This window comes from Zootoca vivipara, chromosome 1, assembly GCF_963506605.1.
Source record: "Zootoca vivipara chromosome 1, rZooViv1.1, whole genome shotgun sequence".
NCBI classification, from domain to species: Eukaryota; Metazoa; Chordata; class Lepidosauria; order Squamata; family Lacertidae; genus Zootoca; species Zootoca vivipara.
Window position 1 is genome coordinate 130,820,751 of NC_083276.1, and position 21,164 is coordinate 130,841,914.

General features: G+C 41.5%; 1 protein-coding gene across 2 annotated transcripts in view; it reads left to right on the forward strand.

The window, feature by feature from the left end:
- The window catches only part of SPAG16 (sperm associated antigen 16), a 392,111-nt gene that overhangs the window by 60,678 nt on the left and 310,269 nt on the right, over positions 1-21,164 (forward strand). For both annotated transcript variants that reach the window (XM_035138897.2, XM_035138915.2), the window contains exon 10: positions 3,205-3,335. In XM_035138897.2, coding sequence (XP_034994788.1) covers positions 3,205-3,335 — 131 coding nt within the window. The remainder of the gene's footprint in view (positions 1-3,204; positions 3,336-21,164) is intronic.

Sequence of the window (21,164 nt, forward strand, 5' to 3'; positions counted from 1 at the left end):
CTTCCACTTCCATTTTAGATTAGCTACTGTTTAGCATGCCATTCAAATCCTAAACCAGAGGTCTTCAACTATTTTGGCTTATGCTCATACTTTTGGATGAGCACAAAAATTTGCAACCCGGAAAATGCACACCCACAAACACAAACACCACGACACATTTGTGTATGAGGTTTATCATCACCACAGTGAGTATTATAGAAGAATAAAAATGTATGCTTTAGTTGAGATTCCTGCATTGCAAGGGATTATCCCAAGGGTCCCTCCAACTCTATACAATTCTGTGATTCTATGAACGGGAAGAAAATGGAGAGCAAAGCTGGTTTTCACTGGGTCAGAGCTGGGCTTACCTTCCACTTTCTTTTTTCTCTCCTCCTGCCAAGGGAGAGAATTTAGCAGTGGGATGAACACTAAGTGTCCCAATCTGGAAGATTAGGTAATAAACAAATTTGGAATCTTGAGAGAGTGCCTTGGAAGCTGTCATGAAATGGCTGCCATGGTAACAGTGGGGAGGGTGGGGTGCCCATTCACAAAAATGGCTGAAATTCTCTCTCTCTCTCTCTCTCTCTCTCTCTCTCTCTCTCTCTCTGTGTGTGTGTGTGTCAAAAACAAACTGCCCAGAGAAAGAAACATGCTACTTGATATCACACAAGTGGGAATGAACATTATTTTAAATTACTTCATATATTCTCTTTCTACACAAGCATGGATGATGCAGTATAAAAAGTGAGAGTGGAGACCTCATTTCTTGTTCACAAGGTCAGAGCCTTCACCTGGACCTCAGCCTGCTGGGTATAACAGCATGATTGATAATTTAATGATTCATTAACCTGTGTCTTTAGCTTTCAATGTGAAAGAGGCAATTGTAAATTTATCATTGGCCTTAAATGGGAAAGGTTTCAATCCCAAATCAGCATTTGCATTTTTCAAAGGTGCATTTTCTGGCCTATTGGTATGAATCCATTGTTATCTTCTCATTTTTAAAGACATTTTATATATTGAATCTGCTAACACAGGTGGGTTACAATTTTAATATAAGTGATATGAAAGAAAGAGAGGGGGGAAAGAAGGAAGGAAGGAAGGAAGGAAGGAAGGAAGGAAGGAAGGAAGGAAGGAAGGAAGGAAGGAAGGAAAGAAAGAAAGAAAGAAAGAAAGAAAGAATCAAATTCTGGCATTGAATGAATCAGTTAATTTTGGAGCCTTTAACAGCGTTAAACAACTCATCAAAGAAAAAATTTATTTGGACTCTAAATGGAAGAACCTTCATTCACTTTCCCAGATGGCATACTCATCCTGGTATCTAATTTATGAAACATCTTTTGGGCTGGAGCAGTACTTTATTAATCTCACGCTGGCACCACTTAGAAAAGCATTTACAGCTTTGCGTCTTCAGTGTATTCCCTCTGCATATCTAATGGAAAGATTCAATAACACCCTGTGTACGAAAGACTCTGTATCTGTGAGTCGGGAGACACGGAGGACATTCAACACTATTTGTTATGATGCCCTTTATATACATCCCCTAGATGTACTAAAAGGTTTAGTAAATGTTTAGTACAATCCCCAAATGTTTTCAAATCGTTCTGTTGATGGGTACTTTGAATTCAGCCTATCTTCCCCTTCCCCTCCTTCCTGGACAATAATATAATTGTAGATGTAATATAGAAACAACAAATTTTGTTCATTTTTGATTTTTTAGTGAGCAACAGAAAATTCTGTGGCTTTCTCACATATCATACATTGGAACGGCAGACACTATAAAGCTGGAGACTTGAGTCCAGTCATGGTAATAGGAGAACTTTTTTGATATTCAGGAACCCCTAAGGCCAGAGGCAGAGAGTGAAAGCTAGCATTGCATGTTTATCTTTTTACCAGATCCCTTTTCTTATTTTCTTAAATTTGAAGCTTAAAGCTGAGAGTGTGTCATGTTTTTGTTCATAAAAACAAGTTGCAGACCTTATCAAATGCCCCAAATCAACAAGTGTCTAAAGTTGAGGTCCCCTTTGAGTTTGAGGCCCAGGTTGAATCGGCTTCCCCCTGATTGGGCCATGATTGGCCATGGTCCCATGATTAAGTAATCTGGAAGAGGAGGCAAAAGAAAGACCCTGCCTATCCAGTACAGTGGGGGAAGTCATCCTATTGAGTAAATGTCCTGCAGTCCATCCTTCAAACAGAAATGCATGTCCATTTTTTTAAAAAGCTACAGCCAATTTGTGAACTAACCATTGTAGTTATGTACCTCAAAAATTGTACCATATGTCCAAATAGTTCTGTTGTATAAGCAAAAAGCAGGATAGAATGAGGAAATGGAACGAGAATGTTATAATCCTCTTTCGTTCCCCCCCCCCCCAGTTTTGTGAAATATTATTTTGCACTTTCTGATCCTTTGAAGATGTATTGTAGAATATGAATTGAGGCTTTAAGTTATATCTTCCTCATATTTTGCAGTTGTAGAATGTGATTGCTTTAGGTGTATTCCTTGTGTTTAATCATAAAATTGAACTAGAAGGGTTTCAGAATGAAATGGCTACAAATGAGCATCTTTGTTATGCATGGCGATTCAGATACTGATATTTTTTATTTTTATTTTTTGGTATTCTTAATCTGGCGAAGTGTTCATGCACACGAAAGCTCATACCAAAATAAAAACTTAGTTGGTCTTTAAGGTGCTACTGAAGGAATTTTTTTATTTTGCTTTGACTCAGACCAACACGGCTACCTACCTGTATCTTAATCTCCAGTAGTTTGAGTAGTAGTAGTTTGAGAAATTTGAGTAGTTTGAGAAGAATTTGTATGTTCTTTATCTTTTTTAAATGAAACCACTATTTAACAGTGTAGAGTGACAATTTTGCAAACATTATTGAGTTTCAAAACCCTCTAAACTTCTCTTTTTATTGCTTAAGGTATACTATATAAGGTCAAATTCTCTCCTGACATTGTTAAATGACAATCAATTTTTAATAAAGCCTATTTAGCCTGGTTAATTAGAGTTAATAGTAAGTAAATTTTCTAGCCTGGTGAATATTTCGAAAATATTTGACCACACTGTTCAATGAAATCGATGCTACATGAATCTCATTGTGTAAGAAAGAAGTATCGGTTCCAGCTTATTGTGTTTGCCATCTCTGGTTAAATTGTAAATACAAATATGGTTCAGAACGCACTGAGGGTTAATTATATGCTTGCTTCTTTGTGTATTTGTTCTAGGATTCCGAGTTTCCTGAAGATATTCAAGTGAATCCTTACCTCGCTCGTGCAAAAGAATGTTTGCGCCCACTAAAGTCTGGAATGTATAGGTTGAGCAACACATTGAAAGTACATGATCTGGCAGTGAGCTGGTAGGAACCACCTTCTAAAATTGCTTTTTTATGTATTTGATTTTCTAAAAGATGTTAAACAGCATAGGGGATAAAATTGAACCCTGAAGAATTGAAGTCTCCCCAGGACCAAGGAACACTCCTTAAGCATCATCCTATGGCAGGCATCCCCAAACTTCGGCCCTCCAGGTGTTTTGGACTACAATTCCCATCTTCCCCGACCACTGGTCCTGTTAGCTAGGGATCATGGGAGTTGTAGGCCAAAACATCTGGAGGGCCGCAGTTTGGGGATGCCTGTCCTATGGAAATGTTCATCCAAGTAGGACTGGAACTACCACAAAGCTTGGGTGATGGATACCAGAAGTTGATGGTACCATGGTTGATGGTACTGAAAGCCAGTGAGAGGTCAAGGAGAAATAACAGGGACATATTTCCCCTGTTTTCCTCTGACATAAGTCATCAAACAGGATACCCAAAGCAGTTTCTATGCCAAACCCAGGCCTAACCCCCAATTGAAATTACACAAGCACTATAGCTTTTGTACCGGTTGTTGTGCACCTCTTGCACATCAGCGTTTATTGTTTGTCTTGTGATCTTAAGCAAAATTATTAAATGCTAGAGCCAGTCACCCAGGCTCTGCAGTTTGTGAAATTACAGGAAGATGTAAGGGAATTTAGTGAGAAGACCTGGAGTACTGTGTCCAGTTCTGGGCACCACAGTTCAAGAACGATTCAGACAATCTGGAACGTGTCCAGAAGAGGGCAACCAAAATGGTCAAAGGCCTGGAAAGAGAAGAGAAGGTTAAGGGGTGATGTGATAGCCATGTTCAAATATATAAAAGGATGTCATATAGAGGAGGGAGAAAGGTTGTTTTCTGCTGCTCCAGAGAAGCGGACACGGAGCAATGGATTCAAACTACAAGAAAGCAGATTCCACCTAAACATTAGGAAGCACTTCCTGACAGTAAGAGCTGTTCGGCAGTGGAATTTGCTACCAAGGAGTGTGGTGGAGTCTCCTCCTTTGGAGGTCTTTAAGCAGAGGCTTGACAGGCATATGTCAAGAATGCTTTGATGGTGTTTCCTGCTTGGCAGGGGGTTGGACTGGATGGCCCTTGTGGTCTCTTCCAACTCTTTATTCTATGACCTTCATTTCAATAAAAGAGATGTGCACAGAACTGGCAGATGACATGGATGTAGATATTCAATCAGCTAGAGAAACCACACAGCTAGTACAGTAATACCAATCATCATCACCATCGCATATACTGTACAAATAAAGTTGTTGAACTTCTTTTTTTTTTGCAAAAACGCCCCCCAAAAGTGATTGAATTGCCTAAGATCCAGGACAAAGCACTGCCTTTCAGAAATCCGCCCCCCCCCCCATGTCAATTCCATCTTTGAAATCTAGGTAATGATGGCAGCCCTAACAAATAGTTATCTCAGTTCTCCTGGGTGCAGGGTAAGGGTTACTAAAATAACATAACCTTGGCTTTCTTGACTTCCCTGTCTCAGCTCTCAACACTTCTATGCACAAAAACATGCCATTTTGTGGGGAAAGTCAGATTCAGTATCTTTGAGACCTTGGCGTGTTTAAGTTTCTCAGCCTTCAGGTAGAATCAGGGTCTGGGAACTTTGATTTATCCACTCTTTTTGACCTTATTAAAACCTTAACTATTAGAATTTTGCTTCAAAAGTAAGCAAAAGTTTAATTCAAGAAATGCAGTTTGCTATAAAGAACCTGTCAGATGTTTGGTTATACTGAGTTAGAATTTTTACAGTTAGGTTTAACAAAGCACTAAAATGCAGATACTTGTTTTTCCTTTAAAACACTGTTTCTACAGATCAGAAAGTCCTACAAATTTTCAAGATGCTGTGCCTCTAAGCAGCATGATAGCGGATATATAATTGCATTTTGAATTCACAGGATCATTCTGTGCAATTCTATGAATATATCAATGTGTTTTCACGTAGGAAGACAGCTGAAGTGTGTATATCTGCCTGGAATGACTTAATAATGTGGGATTGCATTGTTACCACTTGCAGTAAAGACGTAACAATAAAATATATGACACCTTTTGTTATTCCAAGTGACTCCCTGGACAGCAGGATAGTACATTCTTTTTAAAGACCACAAAAATAATTTATTTCTTCTCTGATCTTTTTTTATCTGTCAGAAAATCAGTGTTTGTGAGTCCTTGCCTTCTATATTTTATTTTACATTTCTGCTCACATTTCATATTAAATGTTGGCGGTGAATTCTTGGAGTAGCACATGCTTCCGCTCATATAAGCTTTTCCCAGGAACTCTGGAAGCATGTTCATTTATTGATGCTATGTCACATAATATTGGAGCAGTTACTCAAAGTTGTATGGTGATACAATTTTATTGAAATGTTTCTTTTCTGTGAAATAGTGCTAATAAGTAAGTAAGTAAGTAAATAAATAAATATTTAATACAAGAATTAAAACCCTTGACGAGTCATTAGACTGAAGGTCCATTTATGTATTGTTTTCATTTATGAAATGATTTTATATAGCTGACCATAATAAAGTCCACCTAGTGTAGCAAACTATTTCTCCACAGTGGTTAACAGGATGTCAGGACATGAAGAAAACTTCATAAGCCTTCCACATTTTTGACCCCTAGCAACAGGTATTTAGTGGTATTTTGCCTCTGAATATGGAGGCTTCAGTTGTTTTCCATGGTTAATAACTGTTCATAACCCTCTCCTCTGATTTGTCCAGCACCCTCTTAAAGCCATCTGAGCTAGCGACCATTACTAGATCTTATAACAGTGGATTCCATGAAGTAATTCTGCCTTGTTGAGAAAGTATCTTGTTTTGTCTGTCCTAAATCTACTGGAAACAATTGAACTGGATGATCTTGAGTACCATTAATATAGGAGAGAGCAAAATCTCTTTCCATATCATGCATTTCCCACTAAAACTCTATAATATAGTGGTTCCCCCCCCTAAATTTAAAAGTACAATACAGTTTGAAAATAACTAAGTGTTCAAAATATGAATTTTCTCAGTTTGGAATAGTAGTGCAAATCGGCCATCCTTTTCCTGAAACTCTTAAAATTGAAATTATTTTTTGCATTTGTTAGTCACTTTATAAAAAAACAAATGTCTCACAGATGTATTAACGTATTTAAGCACAGGGTTTTAGGTGGTCTTTGCTTGCTGCCCTCTGGAATTCTCTCTTCGATTGTGGGCTGTGAGTGGTGGGGTGGTGGTGAAGAGATATAAAAGCCTATTGGACTACTCATAGCTTGAGGCTTTGGTCCAGGATTGTTTAATTCAAGTTAATTCTTTTCACATCTCTAATATTATTTTCATTTTCAGGTTCCACATTCACGTTGCTTTTCTTTCCAATTTAACTAATTGTTTTTTTCTTACCTCTTGACCTTGCTATAGCTACTAATGGTTGCCGTATTTGGAGCCAGGAAGGAATTTGCCTGTAGACAAATTGGCCGGTCAGGAGGTTTTGCCTTTCCCATAGCAAAATTTCACAACTTTGGGTGGTTAAGGCATTGGGTGGAATCCTAGCCTTTGAACACCGAGTGAAGTGTTGCATCACCCAATGTGGAATCAGCAGTGTTTTCAGGGTTCCCTGTTAAAGGGGTCTCAATGGGTGTCCCTATCCAGAAACCTGTGTGGTGCAGATAGACCACAGGGTTTCTAGTGGTGGCCTTAGGATGGCCACCTCAGTAGATCAATGTCTTGGGGAGGTCATAATCCTTGGCATGACCCTGAAGCAGTTCTATCCCTCCAGTAGGAGGTTGGAATGGATATACATTCAATGCCTGAGCCAATGTCCCACCTACACCTGTAAACTTGTGTTATGCAGAAATACCAGAATGTGGAAGAAATATAGATTTTAGACGTCCCACAGGTTGACCAAACATTTGTGTGATTACAAGACCGTATTCTCCAGTTTAGGAATGTCAGCTTTAAAAAATGACAGAAGAACAAACACAACCTAAACAGGAAGCAAGCGAATTCCTTTGGGTTTGCCTGAAACTAATTTTCTTGAGCACATTTCACCTGCTGGATATTTCCCAATAGAATGCTTTTCTAGTTTGTCATCTTGAGAATGTCATTTTTAAACCTTTGAATAATCTCCCTAGAGATTATGGCTTGAATTGTCTGAGCATCCTAGGAAAGTAAGTGAGAAAATTTTTTTTATTCAACTTGTGGATAATTTATCAACCTTTTTTGAATTAGAAATCTGTCATAAAAAATCAAAAGGCCACATATTCCTTGTTTAGGTGTCAGAGCTTGCCACTTTTAAAATACATGTTGTTTAGTCGTTGAGTTGTGTCCGACTCTTCATGACCCCATGGACCAGAGCACGCCAGGCACTCCTGTCTTGCACTGCCTCCCGCAGTTTGGTCAAACTCATGTTCGTAGCTTCGAGAACACTGTCCAACCATCTCGTCCTCTGTCGTCCCCTTCTCCTTGTGCCCTCAATCTTTCCCAACATCAGGGTCTTTTCCAGGGAGTCTTCTCTTCTCATGAGGTGGCCAAAGTATTGGAACCTCAGCTTCAGGATCTGTCCTTCCAGTGAGCACTCAGGGCTGATTTCCTTCAGAATGGAGAGGTTTGATCTTCTTGCAGTCCATGGGACTCTCAAGAGTCTCCTCCAGCACCATAATTCAAAAGCATCAATTCTTCGGCGGTCAGCCTTCTTTATGGTCCAGCTCTCACTGGACCATACATAAAAACACATAGATACTTTAAAAAGCATATTTTAACAATAAATTAAAGCTAGAAAAGAACTCTCCTTCTTAAAACTTGTTATCTTAGAATCTTAAGCCGTAGAAGAATTTGGGGGTTGTAATGTTTGCCTTGTATGACTAAGTCAGGAAAGTCTTGGTTAAGTTACACCACATTGTTTCTTCTTTTTCTTATTTTCTTCTAGTAACAGGGTCGAGGCTCAGTTGAGGGTTTTTTGTACATGCTAATCAATATGATATTTCCTAGTACGGTAAATAGGAATAGCATAAAGGCATAAACTGAATAATAAACAGGCAGCTTCATGTTAACAGAGGAATCCAGGATGGACCTGGGTTATTCGGCGATGCTTTTGATAAAGAATGTTTCATAGAAATACATCAGGGACAGAAATTTTTTTGCCATAAGAAGGCAAATTTTTTTGTATTGACAGAGCTCCTTTAAAGGCTGAGAGCAGAGTGAATTAGAGGTGTTTGTGAACTGCAAAATCAAACCACAGACCTTCCTTGCAGTAGTTTCCTCTCACATAGTCTGTTCTGCTGCTGGTTTTAACTCTTAAGAGGAATGAATGCTTAATGCGGTATGATTTGTGTTTCCCCTCCCCCATCTGTTTTCTTTTCAGTTTGCAAATTGCCAGAGGCTAAGTGAGTCTCAGTAGACGTTTTAGAATATGTAAATGACTGCAAGCAACAGCTACTTTCCCCACGGTACTCCATTTGCTTTTAGACCTGCAATTCTATACATATTTATGTGGGAGAAAGGGCCATTGAATTTACCAGCCCTTACTCGTGAATCGATATGCATAGGATTGCACTACACATTTAAAGGTAAAGGTAAAGGGACCCCTGACCGTTAGGTCCAGTTGCAGATGACTCTGGGGTTGTAGCACTCATCTCACTTTACTGGCTGAGGGAGCCGGCGTACAGCTTCCAGGTCATGTGGCCAGCATGACAAAGCCGCTTCTGGTGAACCAGAGCAGCACACAGAAATGCCGTTTACCTTCCTGCCGGAGCAGTACCTATTTATCTACTTGCACTTTGACTTGCTTTCAAACTGCTAGGTTGACAGGAGCAGGGACTGAGCAACGGGAGCTCACCCCGTCGCGGGGATTCGAACCGCTGACCTTCTGATCAGCAAGCCCTAGGCTCTGTGGTTTGGATCGCAGCACCATGTGTACCCTTTTCAAAAATAGATTTAGTAAATGTAACATATTGCAAACACAGTTCTCAAACACCCTCATTTATCATATTTTAAATAGTTTATTGCTCACTGGAAGGACAGATCGTGAAGCTGAGGCTCCAATACTTTGGCCACCTCATGAGAAGAATCCTTGGAAAAGACCCTGATGTTGGGAAAGATTGAGGGCACTAGGAGAAGGGGACGACAGAGGATGAGATGGTTGGACAGTGTTCTCGAAGCTACGAACATGAGTCTGACCAAACTGCGGGAGGCAGTGCAAGACAGGAGTGCCTGGTGTGCTATGGTCCATGGGGTCACGAAGAGTCGGACACGACTAAACGACTAAACAACAACAACAAATAGTTTATTAATCCTTATGGACTACCAGAAGGAATGTGGAACTTGTTACCTTTAGATTCTGTTAGACTCCCAATTCCCATCTGCCTCAGTAGTATTGAACCAAGAAAGGTCATACTCTCCTTATTAGCAAACCCCTGAAATTTGAGTCAAACATTCACTCCAATGCTGATGGATCTACTCAAAAAGTTTGCTCAAACTCAGCCAAAACCTACTACTACTACTGCTACTACTATGCTTCCCATCTGACTGGGTTGCCCTAGCCCCTCTGGGCGGCTCCCAACAGAATATTAAAAACACTACAATACATCAAACATTAAAAACTTCCCTAAACAGGGCTGCCTTCATATGTCTTCTAAAAGTCAGATAGTTGTTTATTTCCTTGACATCTGATGGGAGGGCATTCCACAAAGCTGGGTTCTTCACACAGGCACCATCGTATGCCTGAGCAGCATGTCCCATGTGCCTCTCTTGCCAATAACACCCCCCCTCCAAACAAGAGTGCCCCAGTTTCACCAGCTGCAGCTCACCAGAAAAGAATAATTGCTGCCTTTTAGTAAGCTGACATGGGGGGAAGTGCGTGTGTATAGGGGCGTAGGAAGATAGGGGTGGTGGGGGCGGTGCTCCCTGAGCGACGCGATCCCAGGGGCGCCATCGCTGCTGCCCGCCCCGCCCCCAAATGTGTGCCCCGCCCTAAAACGCACACCATGTCACTGCGCATGGTGCGCCCCGCCCCAAAACGTGCGCCCCACCCCCAAAGCACGCCCCGCCCCCAAAGCACGCGCCACGTCACCGGGGGCAGCGCACCTGCCCTCCGCCACCGGTGGCGGAGCATCAAGCTCTGCCGCTGTGTGTGTATCCATCTGATCAGTCAAAAGAGGGGCTAGAAATGCTAAGAAAAAGTTAAACTTCAACTCTGCAATGAGTTCACTTAGACTTTTCCTCTTACTTGGGAGTAAATCTCATTGCATCTTGAAGATGTATAGGATCATAGTTGCAGCCACAGGAAGATGACCCCCAGGAGGGAAACATTGGGCGGATGAAAACTTCACCAATAAGAACTGGGGTGGGTGAAGGGGTGGAAAAACTGAGGACAGACAATGGATGGAGTGTACCATCCATCATTGTTGTGTACCAGGATTTGCAAAATTAAACTTGAAATGCAGCAAGAAAAAACAGCCTTGCTGTGTTTTAAGCCTGTAACCTGTAATGTGTACAAATCTCAGTGGCTGTCCTGAGCTATTCTTTCCTGCACAGCACTCCTGAAAATCTGGTGGCACTTTTTCATTTAAAAGAGTCAATCCAGTTCCATTTTTTTTATATTTTAAAAATACATATTTACCAAAACAAAGAAGTAAATTGCTTATAATGTAACTTCAGACAAAAGAAGTCTCTTTTTGCATTTTGGAATTATTAAATGATACTAACAAAATGTTACCAGAGTGGTTGCAACATGCTGTTTAGCTTCAGATCAAATAATCTTTGTAAATGAAACGTTTAACCACAGCTAGATAGAGAATGCTTTCCATTTCTAATCTACCACGTGTGCGCATGTGTCAGCACTTGATTTTAGAAGTCTTGCTCTGGTCAAAGTCTTTACAAGGTTGTGAGCATCTTCGTGGTTTGCATATTCTTAATCATGCAAGTTAATGGACTGCAGCACAGAAACCACCGTTTTCTATCTCTCTCCAGGCTATTTGCAGCCAGGGCAGCTTCACAGTGAAATGAAAGCAAAACCTGCACACACGATTCTATGTGCACCATGTCCATAAAATAGACTAATATACACCCTACTTTAAAATTGCTCATAATACCAACTGAATTCTAATCATTTTTGGCTGACAATTTTTTTAAAAAAAAACAACTAAAGATAATTCACTCTATATTGGTAGATTATTTTTATGATTTTATATGAGTTGATGGCTGAATTTAGTACAAAATAAAGATATGCTTGGAAGTCCTGGTTGACTGGCCGAAGTAGAATTCAGAGAGGCTAGTGGTTATGCTGGTTGGTGAGTGGGAATGCATCAGGCAACCCCACTGCACCCAGTAAAAGAGGTGTGAAGTCAAGGATGGTTGCGTGGCAAGGTCCCGACCCGCCCCCCCAGGTTGAATAAAGACACTTGAGAACAGCGTTTTAGGTTAATGGCCACAACTTTATTGGTTACAGATTGTGAGCGGTATTGGCTTAGCATTGGACCTAACCGACTATATCTGACTCCCCCCGTCTGCACAGAGTCTGGGAAGGGTTAACCACCAGTAGGGGGAACTTATGCACATCAACTAGGAGCTCCCCTGGGGCCACCAATAGGGGTCGTGCCTTAGGCCTTAGCCTCCCCAGGCTTCAGACAGGGCCACGCCCCCGGAATCCTTTAACGGAATAACCTTCAATGTGCGGAGGAGGTGATGGCGCTACCTCCCCTCCTCTCTTTCCCAGCAACATTCCAATGCCTATGTAGCCTTATCAGCTACTAAGGGTCCTTTAAGTTGCACCCAGGCAGGACAAAGATAGTCAAAACGACACCGGGGTTGAGTTCCAGAGAAAGAGTTTAATTCTTAAATTTAAGAGACTCAAGGTGGTCCTCCACAACAAGAGTAAAGAAACACAAATTGCAAAGCTCTCTTATACCCTTCTTTTGGGCTCTTTCCCCCTCCCTGTAAATGTGCACACGCAAGGGGGTCACGCACACAAGGGGGTCACTAGTACACGTCCTGTGCGTAAACACATGCTGGCTCAACAAAGCCTTTAGCCTTCAGTTTATGCATCAAGCTAGCACTTCCAGCAGCTTTGAGTAAGACTACGCATCAGGCATAGCAGCTAATAAGCCCTTCTGTGTTCCAGACAGGCCCAGCTCATTCGGCCTTGATCTGGGCATCCTGTTCCTTTTGCTTTGCACTTTGACACACTTTGGTGCAGAGACACAGAGGCACTGAAAAGCATATTAAGAAATAAGGCATCCGTGGAATAGGAAACTATATGATCAGATTTGGCTCAATAATACAATTAGCAAATCCTTCCCTTCACCTAACCACCAAATCTTACAAAGTTGTGACGATTTGCTACGAGCTACGGGAAAACCAGGTAGCCGGTGCCAATTTGTCAAGTAGAAAAAGTCCTATCAGGCCCCTCAACAGTGACCAACTGAAGTCCATAGCAAGGTCAAGAGATGAAAAAGGGCGGGAGGGTGGGAAAACCGGAGCAGCTGGAAGCACGAAAAGGGGTGAGATTCCGGCTGCGTCCTGCTTAAATCAAGCAGGCCACACCCCCAGAGCAATCGGCTTAGTTGCCTGGGCAGTGACGCAGCCAGGAATCCCCCCCCAATCACGCAGGGCTGACCACACCCCTGCGCATGTGAAGGGGCCGTGAATGCCTGCAACTCTACCTCCTCCTAAGGCGGAAGTGGCTTTTTTTGATCTCTCATTTTCCATGAAGCAGACATCATGACCCAGATGGTTACCTAATTGACCAGCTGTGTCTTTACCTCAAAGGATATGAGAAGTTTCCTCAGGCTCTGTGATGCCTTGGCTTAGTTACTGTAATCCACTCTATTACCAATATGATAATAGCTGTCTATGCAAGTTGTTTTTATGTCCAATTCAAGGTACCGGTTTTAACTTGTAAAGCCCTATGCAGCTAGATTATCTTAGAGACTGTATGTTTCAATAATAGCATTTCCTCTAGTTCAGGCATGTCAAACCTGCGGCCCTCCAGATGTTTTGGACTACAATTCCCATCTTCCCCAACCACTGGTCCTGCTAGCTAGGGATCATGGGAGTTGTAGGCCAAAACATCTGGAGGGCCGCAGGTTTGACATGCCTGCTCTAGTTGAAATTTGGAATGAGGTGGGTGGGAGCATTGCTTAGAGTCTTAAGCAGAGGCGGAGAAAGGTGGGGATGGTGGGGGTGGTCTGCCTCAGGTGTCATCCCTGAGGGGGGTGACATCGCTGTGAGCGGCGCTCCCCCTGGGATGCTCCCCGCCACCGAAACAACCCCCTGGGAGGTTCTCCACTGTCGCCCCCCGGATGCTCCTCACCACTGGCGCACCCCCACGGGCGGCTAGCCACACTCCTGTGGGCGGCTCCGGGTTCCAGAGCAGCTATCTCCGCCTCTGATCTTAAGCAGGGACATTTCAGCAGGCAAAGTGAAATTAAGATATATCTAGAGAAGAGGTTTCATAGACTCATACCCTGGAATATGTTGCCTATAGAGACTTACTCCACCTAACCCTAGAGATATTTAGAACTCAGGCATTTAGTTGACCGAGTATAGCCACCTGCACATAATCAGAGGGGTAGTGGGGCTGCAGTTTTGGCCCTTTCTGTGAGGTTGCCAGGATTCTTCTGGCCATATCTTTGATATTCCTATGTTGGGTGTAAACATCTCAATTGAATGTAAAGCTCATGCATATAGTTAACCAGGAGTTGAAACACTACACAGGATTTCAGCTCCCGAAGAAGCTATGGTGCCTAGGTTTTCTTCCTTCATGTGTCCATGCTTATTATGTAGCCATCAAGGGCAGAGGCGAGGAAGCTTTTCACCACCACTGATACTTGATCTCATGAGCCTCCTTTCACACATAAACCATGTAAAGTGGCCTTGCTATCTTTTGGATACCTCTATCATTCTTGTTTTATGTCTCTACTTATTATCCCATGGTGACAATTGGTTTTTTGTTTAGTATAGCCTGATGTTTTGTATGTCTCATGTTATGGGTGTCTGATTGGAACTTGTTTGTGTGTGTATACCTGCCACACACATCTTGTCCCAAACAGATGCACCCCTGGAGAGGAGTGAGATATTTTCTGAGAGATGAACTGAGCACTCTCTTGGGACAGAGCCTGTGTATTGTTTCAGTAACCCAAGAATGTAGATCCACCCCAGACTTAAGCAAAGCTTTCTTTTATTGCAAGAAAAGAGACGACTGGAGAGAAACAAAATTATTGGATGCATGGCAGCATTAATTTTTATCCTAGCACATTCATACTTCTAAACAAAAGAGATAAAATCTATCCACTGTTATAAGAAATAACAGGTGGCATGAATCTCCTATAGAAGTGCAAATGTTTAGTGGCTTCATCTACTTAAGACTTAAAATAGTTATGTCAAGTGTGTGAAAGTGTTTGCATTTCAACATTGTACCCTACTGCTTTGGGAGTTGTGCTCTCCATTACTTGTGTAATGTAATAGGGACACTTTCCCCATATGCCCTGTTTCTTTTAATTCCTTGCATACTTTGGTGTCATGCCTTCTTTTCTTTCCCTATGTATCCAGTTCTCTGGCCGTTTCTCCAAACCTTACTGTCCAGCAACCACAACTTTAACTCTGTCACCACTTAGTGAAACTCCAGGAGTAGAAGAGTAAGTCATATACTACTAGAAAATGGTATCTGCTGAACAAATTTGCATTCCACTCTAAATATTGCTCTCTGTCACTTTGAGCTGCAGCTACAGAACCATTTGTCTGGCTTTGTTTCATTGACTTTTAGGTACTTTAGGTCAATGAAATGACAGTCCTTGGGGGACAATGGAGACTCAAAAATGTTGCAGAAGACTACAGCTGAAATAAATTAGTTCTTCCATTGTTGTTGTTGTTTAGTCGTTTAGTCGTGTCCGACTCTTCATGACCCCATGGACCATAGCACGCCAGGCACTCCTGTCTTCCACTGCCTCCCGCAGTTTGGTCTACTTCCAATGTACCGTATTTATAATCATTTGGCGGAAGTGTATACCACACAAGTGAATTATGTTATCTAAATGGGCAAATTTACCATGCATCAACTTAAAGGGTTGTCCATTTACCTCTTACAAATATTCAAGACCCATTAAATATGTCAGGTAGTGAATAATAAGGGGACCCAATTTAAATTGTTTCATTGTAACTTATAATGAGTTATGTAACTGGATGCCTTTCAGTTCATTTAGATTAGTTAATGTTTCTGAACAATTTTCTACTGAATTGATTTTTTAGAAGTGTATTTTACGTCTCAATTTGTTCTGTTTTACCTTTCCCCACAGAATTACTTTTCATTAAGAAAACTTATAATAGCTATCATCTCTCTTATTTATTTTTGAGACATCTGTTATTCATGTTACAAGGAAAAGTTCTTGCATTTAAAGAAAAAGCAAATAACATAATGTAAAGACTTCAACAAGCATTACTGATAAATAGTAAATGCAAACTACTATTGTTTCCCCATGTATTAGAGGCGGAGCATTTTCAACACTGGGGGTCCAACCTTCTTTTTCCTCCCTTCTTTTGTAAACAAGAGATACTGACATAAGCATAATAAAAGTTAATTTGGGGGCTAAACTAAATTTGGGACTGCTGGGCGGATCTTTGTACCCCGGCGGCGCATATGCTAAAGACAGCCCTGCTTCTAGGTCTCAGCTTTCATTTCATTTTTTGTGCATACAGAATAGCTAATGTGTTATGAATTCAACTAAACACCAGAGGTCAGCAGAAGGACTGGATTTTGTGAATGACTCAGACAGTACATTCTCTTAGCAAGTCATAATTCAAAACTATAAATCCCAAAGATCCATAAGACATTTTTGTGGTGATAGGCTCTACTCCCCACCCCACCCCCAATGTTGGCATGCAACCAATTCATACTGTAGAATTTGTCTAAGATTCCTACAGGAGTTCTTTAACGTTGCACAGATAGTTTTATTTTAAAGGTTAGTTTATCTACAAAATAGTGCAGGCTGGCTTTGATTTTGTAAATTACTTGATTCATTTTATTAATGTGACCCATTGGGACCTCGCTTCCCTGTTCTTAATTCTGAAGAGCCATTCCAAGATAAACAATCAAAACCGCTTGAGAACTTGCAATAATGTTGAAACTAACTTTCTTTCAATTTACACAAAGGCTTACAAGATAAAACATGATTAATTAGTGACTGAAAAGCAAAACTCCACCAGGTGCACCAGAAGGATAGCACCTCACTATATGTATTAATTGGCTTCCTTATCTGTCTAGCTTTTTCAGAAGAAAGAAATAGGTAACATTGCATTATTGAGCAAAATATGGAAGTTGTCCAACATAAGATGTGTGACCTGCCAACCTGCATTTTCCTCACTTGTCTCTTGGTAATGTCTAGTAAAAGAAACTCTAGTGTAAAAGTACCAATTGCTTCTGTATTGCTGCTGCTCCCCGGGGGCAGGAAACTCTTATCAAGATGATGTCATAACCTGACTCTCTTTTCTGGAGGTTAACAGGAAGAGGCATGATGGAAACTTGGGTATGTATCAGCTACACATCCCCTGTAGTTTGTATTTAGAACTTCAATAAGTGTTAATGACTGTTCTCAGTGAGCTTGTAGCTCATTGGTTCCATGTTTGCTTAGAATAGCAATTCGGGGATATTGTAATGTACTGGAATAAGAGATGCAGTGGTCATTATATGTAGCAGTTCTTATTTCAGATGGTGATTCGTTCCGTTATTAAGCACATTCAGTAGCACTGACACTTCACTGCATAATATTTCTATATTTTATGCATATGTTATTCTTCATAGCCCAAGCACTTAGGAAAGTCAAAGGGTTTTCCCTCACCTTCATCTTTGGCAGTCTATATAACGCAATTTTGTTTATTTTAAAATATATCATGGGATTTAACAAAACCAAAGCCTCCACAGTGGCTGTAAAACCAGATGAGTGAGAAATCCTTGCTTGTCCTTTTAAGCTGTTCAACATCATCATTGTAAATATTTGAATATACATCCTGAGAGGTTACTGTAATATTTTAATTTGTACTTTGAATTAGTCAGTAGATCATCACTTTAATGGCCTGAGCAGGAGCAGGGCAGGTTTGTTCCAACTTAAAATAGTCCTTCTCAGTCTGCTACCTTATCCGCCACCATGGTGAAAGGTGGTGGTGATGAGCTGAAAAGGGAACTAGAGGGGAACAGGATCGTCCATTCCTCTCCACATACCTTCTACCACTTAGCCTTTCAGCCTGCCCAGCCTGCTTTCAATCTCATTTCAGGATTCTGATGCACATATATTGTAAAAGTGAAGAGTTGCTTTTAAAAAATAGCAATACTTGGCATAACTTATTTTATGAGTGATGAAACATGAAAGATTCAAAGGCAGACAGTATTTTTACTCCCCAAACAGAGCAGTGGTAATTAGGTGTTTTGGTGTCTCCTAATCCCAATGAAAAAGGATGGTGAACTGGATCATAGTTCGATATTGGTAGGTGTTTGATTTCAGTGTATCAGAAAACCATTTAACACCTCAGTGCAATCTTTCCTATTGAATCAATATTTTATGTGGAGGATCATACAAATGACTTTTAGCCAAGAAAGTATATTATCTCAATAGATTATCCATGAATGCATTGTGCCAAAAGAAGTCCAAGCTGTCACTTGCTTAAGAGGTTGAAGTTATGTTTCCTGATTACATTATGACTTGTTCTGAATCAGCAGCACCATTCTGCTGATTTAAGCACAGTCAGCTTTAGTTATTTTAGGACTCATAGAATCATAGAGTTGGAAAGGGGCCATGAGGGCCATCTAGTTCAACCCCCTGCAGTGCAGGATTTTTTTTGTCCAACCTGGGGCTCGAACCCGTGACCCTGAGATTGAGAGTCTCATGCTGTACTGAGCTGGGTCAGTTTTCAACCATGGTGGCTGACTGCCTTCTTAATTTGCCCAAAATGCAATACCATGGCCTATAGAATTTTTAGCTCCATAGACCAGGGCGTTGTACTTTGGGTAAATTAAGATGGTGAGCAGCTTCTGCAGCTGTGAACTGAGCTTTGCTGCCATACAGAAGTGGCACTGCCACATGCCCCCCCCCCCAACAGAGTACAAAGGGCCTGCAGGGGAGGGTGGTGAGTAGCAGTGCAGACTGAAGAGGGCACTTCTGAGACCCTGGGGCCCTCGGTCAGTGACTGACCCGCTGACTGCAGACCACTCAAATGTCCCAATTTGAGCAAGACTAGTGCTTTTTTTCCTAGAAAAATCTTCTTCTTTGGTGATCACTTGTAGCCAAGTAAGATTGTCTTCCATAAACACGGTTTTAACAATGGGTCCGTAAGTGACTGTGGAGGCCAATTCTGGATCCACACATCCTTCCACAGTGGGGACATTGGTTCCGGGGCGGGAGTTGATCATGGTGTGGATTTGCCAAGCGTGCCTTCCTCTTAGCATGTTTCCTGAGATTGAGTTTCTTCAAAGCCCATGACACCTTTGGTAAAGGCTGTTCTCCAACTGGAGCGCTCGCAGGCCAGTGTTTCCTAGTTGTCAGTGTTTATACTATGGTACATTTTTAAAGATTTGCCTTGAGACAGTCTTTAAACCTCTTTTGTTGACCACCAGCATTACGCTTTCCATTTTTAAGTTCGGAATAGAGTACAGTGGTACCTCGGTTTAAGTACACAATTGGTTCCGGAAGTCTGTACTTAACCTGAAGCGTACTTGACCTGAAGCGAACTTTCCCATTGAAAGTAATGCAAGGGTATTAATCCGTTCCAGACGGTCCACGGAGTACTTAAACTGAAGCGAACTTAACCTGAAGCGAACTTTCCCATTGAAAGTAATGGAAAGTGGATTAATCCGTTCCAGACAGGTCCATGGAGTACTCAACCTGAAGCATTCTTAACCCGAAGTATGAGTGTAATTGGTTCTGGAAGTCTTTAAACCTCTTTTGTTGACCACCAGGATTACGCTTTCCATTTTTAAGTTTGGAATAGAGTACAGTGGTACCTCGGTTTAAGTACACAATTGGTTCCGGAAGTCTGTACTTAACCTGAAGCGTACTTAACCTGAAGCGACCTTTCCAATTGAAAGTAATGGAAAGTGGATTAATCCGTTCCAGACGGGTCTGTGGAGTACTTAAACTGAAAGTACTCAAACCGAAGCATACTTAAACCGAGGTATGACTGTAGCTGCTTTGGAAGACGATAATCAGGCATCCTCACAACATGACCAGTCCAACAAAGTTGATGTTGAAGAATCATTGCTTCAACACTGAAAGAGGTGCCGTTATTACGTACCCTTGAGTACCCCCTGAAAAAAAACATTGAGCGGGACACCCCAGATATACAGAAGCCGCCCCAGCGTCTGTTAGAAATCCAGGATGTCCCTCTTCTGCAGCCACCTCTGGTATGGCGCAGCATTCAGGTGTGCAAGACACATTGGCACTACAGAGAGAACTAAGCTGCTGCCTGTCTGTGGATAGGCTGCAATATATAGTAATGTTCTGCTGGGTATGGCACAATAATATGTAAGAAAAGGTTTTACATTGAAAGTTTTCCTGGTTAATACATTTACAGGAACCTACAGAAGAAAAACATATTGAGTTCCTGTTTGGAGGGTGGGGGAGGTGATTTCAAAAGCTCTTGTTTGATGAGGCTTTTTGTGCACACTTGCTGACGCAAATGACAGTGGTTCTGTGAAAAATTAGGGCACGTTAATGCCCTCTAACATTGTATCCCTGACCATTATCAGTCTTTTTATACTAACTCCATGACATTTCTTGCCTATAACAGTTGTTCTCAGCCCTCAGGAAACACAAAATAAAAATAATTACAGCTTCCCATTAGCACAGTGTATTTAGTACACGGCAGACTGAATGAAAGGAGAGAGAGCCATTAATGGAGTTTCAAGCGCAAACCCCAAAGCAATCATGACTCTGTGATATTAAATTTAAAAGGGGCATTGAGATGTTGGGCTTCCTGTTGTAAACGCTCGTCTCCCACAACATTCTTTTTTGTTGTAACAGTACTGCCTGTGTGACATTTGTTTAGCAGCTCTGAAAGCACTTCCCAGTGTTTCAAATGTGTGATTATTTGTTATTAGTGTTGATAATGTGATAGTGATAGATTAGAATATCCTGGCAAAGAAAGTCTAGAACTGAAAACTCTTGGCATTCTGTGGAATAGGTTGAATACTTTGGGACACAAACCATTAAGCCAATATAGCATGGGCAGATTCTAAAAATACATCAGGAATATAGTGTTTCTGACTGCATTACTATTTGTCACATTGTACCAAAGTAATAGATAACATGCTTTTACTGAAAAAAATGAAACTGCATTTGTTGCTTATGCCTGATAGTATTGAATAGATGATAGCTGCTCTAATGAGAGCCGTGTATATAGTGTCTCAAAGAATGCCCAATGAACCAGGAAGCTACTGGTTAAAATCTTGCATCTGCCATGCAATCACTATAAGTGGCCTGATGCAAGACATTCTCAGCTCCAGCACCTTCTCCCATTCATCTACAATATGAGGATAATGCTGAGCTACTTCATGTGATTGCTGTGAATATTATAGTGCTAATGTAGGTAGGGCCGTCTTAAGGCTATCCAGCGCTGTGGTTCAAAGATCTCTCTGCCCCCTCCCCCCATTTCCCAGAGTTGCTGACCTTTGTACAGTGCAGCCAGCAGCTTTGCGGGGCTGGAGGAGGCGGGCAGCAGCTGGAGGGCAGCTCCTCCGGCGGGGGAGAGGCGGAGGCTCCGGGCGCAGCGCTGCTTCAGCGCGGTGGGTGAGGGCAAATATTACTGCAAATATTACTGTTTGACCCGAAACTTAGATGGGGGTTACATTCCAGGGGTCTGCATGTGGGTAG